Source organism: Epargyreus clarus, unplaced genomic scaffold (assembly GCF_041222505.1).
Source record: "Epargyreus clarus isolate Ecla_fem2 unplaced genomic scaffold, WU_Ecla_fem_2.2 ptg000013l, whole genome shotgun sequence".
In the NCBI taxonomy this organism is placed as follows: domain Eukaryota; kingdom Metazoa; phylum Arthropoda; class Insecta; order Lepidoptera; family Hesperiidae; genus Epargyreus; species Epargyreus clarus.
In genome coordinates, this window is record NW_027332221.1 from 1,877,655 (window position 1) to 1,883,171 (window position 5,517).

Sequence of the window (5,517 nt, forward strand, 5' to 3'; positions counted from 1 at the left end):
TTGAAAAATCAGTTTTAATTTTGTAGTTAAGGGTGCTATCCATCCAAGTGGATCAAAAAGCTTGGAAATTTCACCTAATACGACTCTTTTAGTGGGTGCTTTTGTATCAATCGAATATTCGAAAGTAAACTTATCACTTTTTGGGTTCCAACGTAATCCTAACGTTTTTGTAGCGGCATTCGATTTAAAATTAAATGATAATTGATTTGCTTCATTATTATCTTCTATACCTTCTAGTAATCCCGGCTCGTTTGATCTCCATTTTCTTAATTGAAACCCCCCAGATTTTAACAAATTGTTCATATCTTTTATTACCTTCTGTCCACTCTCGACATCAAACGAGCCGTGCAATAGGTCGTCCATATAGAAGGCCTCCTTCACGATGCGTGCTGCTTCTGGATACTTGCTGCTTTCATCAGCTGCTAGTTGCTGCAAGGTCATCATGGCCAGAAAAGGCGCTGCTGTCGTACCGTAAGTTACTGTAGTCAGCTGATATTCTTGAATGGGCTGTTCTGGTAACTCTCTCCATACTATTTGCTGGTAGGGCTGATCTTCCTCGTGGACCAAGATCTGGCGGTACATTTTTTCAATGTCCGAAATAAATGCATATGGATAGATCCGCCATTTTACTATTAAACATTAATAATAATAATAATAATAATATATACTTTATTGTACCCATAATATGAGATAATAAAGAAAACATACAAATATTAAACAATACAATAGGCGGCCTTATCGCTAATCAGCGATCTCTTCCAGGCAACCTTAAGGTGAGGAGTAAAAGTAAGGATGAGTAAAAATAGGTAGGGTGCAAACAACAGTAAAGTAGTGTAGTTAAGGAGTAAATTGATGATAGCATAGAACATATAATAAAAGGAGAAGGAAGGTAAAAGTGAAAAAAGAAGTAATAACAGTTTTAGGAAAAAGGAAAGATTAGAGATGGCGTGAAAGAATAGGATAGGGATGAAGACAAGGTTAAAGCTGCAAGTAATGCGATTTCACAAGATTATTGAAAGAGTGTAATGTTTTTGTGACATTGTAAATCTTTTTGCAAATTTGGCCCTTTAAGCATCATGTCGTTTAAGCTGTATCCACTCGACGTCTTCGCTGATGCATTGAATACCACTCGAAGCTTTGTGCTAAGGGAGTCCACTCGTTGTACCCCATGATGTGGTAAAAAACATGCTGGACTTGTGCTGTTGTTTTTAGCTGGAACCATATGTTGTAATGCTATATATTCGCTAATAAATCCTTTATATGCCTTTGAGAATTCCTTCTGCTTATGGAATTTTTTCTCCAAATTTATGAATTGTGCCTTTGCCATGTTTTTTGATTTTCCGATTTTTTCATGGGTGTCCGGTTTCATAGGCAATCTAACGACATACCTTCCATTTACGTCGCGCTGCGTGGTCGCCGAGTAAAATTCCATACATGCTTTATCATCAGATGATAACTTAGGATCTTCTTCTAAATCTTCTACTTCCCAAAACTTCTGAATGCTATCAACATTTGTCATAACAATATTACATTGGAATGACTGCATCTTCCCAAACAAGATCCATCCAAGCTGAGTCTGTTCTGCTAATGGCTGACTAGGCTCATCTCCCCTACAAATGCCTCCCATTTTGATCAAAGCATATATATCAGACCCCAGAAGTAAGTCAACTGGACGACTTAACCAAAATTCCTTGTCCGCTAAGTTTATATTTTGAATAAACGACCACGACGGTTTTGTAAAGCTTGTTGTTGGCAAATTTTTTATTAAGTTACTCATTATTAGTGCATCTGTACTAAACGTGAAGTCATTATAAATTGAATTACAAGTTATGCTTATCATGCCTTTACAATTATTTTCCTTTTCCCCTAGACCATAGACCACTCCACGGCAAAACGATCTTTTTACTCCTAAGCGCTGGGCTGAATGTTCAGATATGAGCGATATCTGCGATCCCTGATCTATTAACGCTCTTAAAAGTATATAGGTACCATCCACAGCTTTAACCTTGAGCAAGGCCGTGGCTAGTAAAACTTCAGACGATCCATTTTGAGACACGTGTAAATTATTTGATATCGGGTCATTAGCTTTGGCAATTGGCAACGAACTATTTGCTGACGGATTAGTTTTTGTAAAACAATCGTGAAGTAAAGTATTATGCTTTCCGCGGCAACGGTGACATCGTTTCGTAGAAATGCATTGTTTGCTATTATGTCGAAATAAGCAGTTTATACATAAATTTAATTTGTTTGCCGTTTGCAACTTTATTTCATTAGGCATACTTGTGAATTTTGTACAATTGGGTACACCATGGTCTCCTTTGCACAAAGCACACTTATTAGTGCCTACGTGATACGACTTTGGATAGTTATTACTACTATATGCATTAGCCCCTGACTTTCTTCCGTTATTAGAAAATTTCGGATTATTATGTTGAGTTGGTTTCGGTACGTGCTCTTGCTTCCTGCGCGAGGATTCAAGACTCGTAAATTTATTTTCCAAATATGACAAAAAATCCTTTAAAATTGGTAGCTCCCGCGAGTTATTCAAAGAGTCTATGTAGTCATTAAATGTGTCGCTATCCAGCTTCTGAGACAAAATATGTATTAAGATGGGGTCCCAGCTTGTTACATCCACTCCTAAATTCGTAATGGCATGAAGGCTTTCTAAAATTACGTCATGCATTCTTTTTATAGGCATTGCTGATTGATAAGACATGTTAGGTATATTCAATAAGGTATTTAAATGGGACGTAAAAATCAACTTTTTATTATTATATCTATTGTTAAGAATTTCCCAACAAACATCGTAATTTGATGAACTTATCTGCAGGTGTTGAATGAGTCTCTCTGCTTCTCCGCGTAACTTGCCTTTGAGAAACTGCATTTTTTGAGCTGGCGATAACGAGGGATTGCTATGAATGGCCTCGTTAAATAAATCCTTAAACGACGTCCACTGCTGATACGTACCAGAAAATACCGGAATGTCCATTTGAGGAACTGATTTCTCCCTATGCGATACAGACCACATTTTCTGGTTAATGGCTTTCTTTAAATTAATAAAGGTATTTTCATGCTTAGTAAACTCCTTCTCATATTCCTCCTCCTCTCCGTTCAACTCCATATAAATCACCCAATGAAGGGAATCAATAGCTGACCAACGTGATTGTAGCTCTTTCAATACGTCTTCAAACTCCCACTTTTCACTAATGCTTTCCAAGCGAATGTTCCTGACCGTTCTCATAAATGCTGTGAAGTTGACCGTCTGCTTACGTAATAGATCATCTAATTTGCTTGTTGTACCTGTAGCAACGAAGACTCGTGATGACCCGGCCTTCGCTTCCACTGGTTGCTCTCTCGATGCCGACATCTCAGGCTGAAACGTCTTCTCTGGCTGCTCTGCTGCTACTGCTGCTGCTGCTGCTGCTGCTGCTGGTCGACCTAATCCTACCTCCTGCTGCTGTTGGTCGATTATATCTCTAGCTGTTTGATATAGTTCTCTCGTACTCTCATAATCCGATTGAATAAAATAAGGATGATCTTTGACACCAAACTTACACAGGTTTTTATGGTTCTCCTCGTAATCTGCCCAATAGTTTTGTAATAACTCCAAGCGTCTCCTAAAGTAGTCACTTGTTCTTCTCTCTCCCGCTGTTTTCTTTAGGTTAGAAATAAATTTTGCAATAGCTTCGTTTATCACGTTTTGATTCTCATAAATAGGTTCCATGTTTTAGTTATAGATGCAGTAAGTTAGATAAATGGAAAGCTCTTACTTGGACACGTGGCTTATAAGTGAGTTCGCACGACGCTCCTGCTTGCTACCTGATGCTGCTCCTGGCTGCTGGCTGCTTCCCCAATCGTAAACCGATATTCCAACACGCTCACTGAAGTTCACTTGCTTAACGGGTCACCTAGGTTAACCACGTTTTCGATGGACACGAGGTTACTGCCACGTGGTATTGCGGCATGTAACTAAACGCGAGGCCCCGCTTTTTTGATCTCCACCGCGCGCTAGATCAAGTAGCTCGAAGGACCAAAATGTGCAGTCCGTAGATAGCACAAATAAAAGAAGCTAAATTTGAGATGCTAAAATATATTTAATGACGTGAAAATAGTTACAAATTACAATATTATAATTATTGGGGTATGTACGGTAAGGGCGAACGATGCGAACTGAACCGCGCGGCGCGCCGCCGCGTGACAACGTTTTGCTGATTTCGCATTGTAGGTGCGATGCACCGAACAAGCACTATCTATCGGACGGAGACAACAATAGCCCTCTCGCTCTTACTTATTTCTATCTCTTTTATACTTAATTCGAAATAGCATTCTTTATTACTTTTAAAATACACATTAACAATCTTACAATATAAAACAAACATATATGCTACCTTATAACTAATATAATTTCCAATAGATTCTTAATAATAAAACACTTTAAAATATAAGACAACCATACAAAAAATAGAGATAAAATAGAAAAGACTAAGTGTCTGTTACAGTATTGTTGCAACTCTTTTCTAAATAATCGACATATTTATTAAACACTTTTATGCCTTGCCAATAAGGTCGAGTGTTGTAATAAGCTACCAGTTTCCAGTCGTCTCTTATGATTTGCATGTTTGATATTTTCTCAAAATACAGAGCCTGGTTATTATTAAATTGAGTGTTGTTTAATTGATTGGTACATTGTCCTGATGCAACCAAACCGAAAAATAATAATGTAGATATGAATGTATGAAATATATTTGACGGTTTGCGACGTCTCCTTGAACGTGTCTCTTTCTGCTTTGTATAGTAACCATCGTAACCATCCTTTCCTGGGTGCAGCTCGATCACTCTGCCGAGAGCCCACTTTCCCACGGGTAGATTTGCATCATGTATGACCACAATGTCGTCAATTTGCAAATTCTCTCTTTTGTTCTGCCACTTACTTCTAGAGTTCAATTGAGTGAGATATTCCATTTTCCACCTTTTCCATACATCTGTAAATATTTTTTGTGTTAGCTGCCATCTTTTCTTTTCGTCGTTCTCAGTTTCTATGATGGGTAGTGTAGGTCCACTGGAGAGAAAGTGCGATGGGGTAAGAATTGACAGATCTTCTGGATTCTCGGTTAGGGAGCACAGCGGTCTTGAATTGAGGCAACCCACAAGCTAGGCGAGTAAGGTTGAGAATTCTTCGTATGTAAGTTTTTGCTCTCCAATAACTCGACGTAAATGATATTTTAAACTCTTGACCGCTGCCTCCCACAGCCCTCCTGCACTGGGCCATGATGGTGCGTTAATATGCCATTCAACATTCATGTCACTTAGTTCTTGGAGTAACGCCGGGTCCAGAAGCTGCTGTTGGTCGATGAAGCTCTTCTGTAGTGTTCTTGAGGCTCCGACGAAGTTGGTTCCATTATCGTAGTAAATGTGACGTGGTGCCCCGCGTCTCGATGCCATCCTTCGCAACGCGGCCAAAAATGCGGAGGAACTCAAGTCCGACACCAGCTCCAGATGTACTGCTTTGGTAGCCAT

The 5,517-nt window shown here is 39.0% G+C and overlaps 1 protein-coding gene across 1 annotated transcript; it reads right to left on the minus strand.

The window, feature by feature from the left end:
* Nucleotides 1–5,151: 5,151 nt before the first annotated feature.
* Nucleotides 5,152–5,517, minus strand: LOC140746609 (uncharacterized). Its single transcript, XM_073078732.1, has one exon. It carries the CDS (start codon nt 5,515–5,517, stop codon nt 5,152–5,154), a length of 366 nt encoding a protein of 121 aa, XP_072934833.1.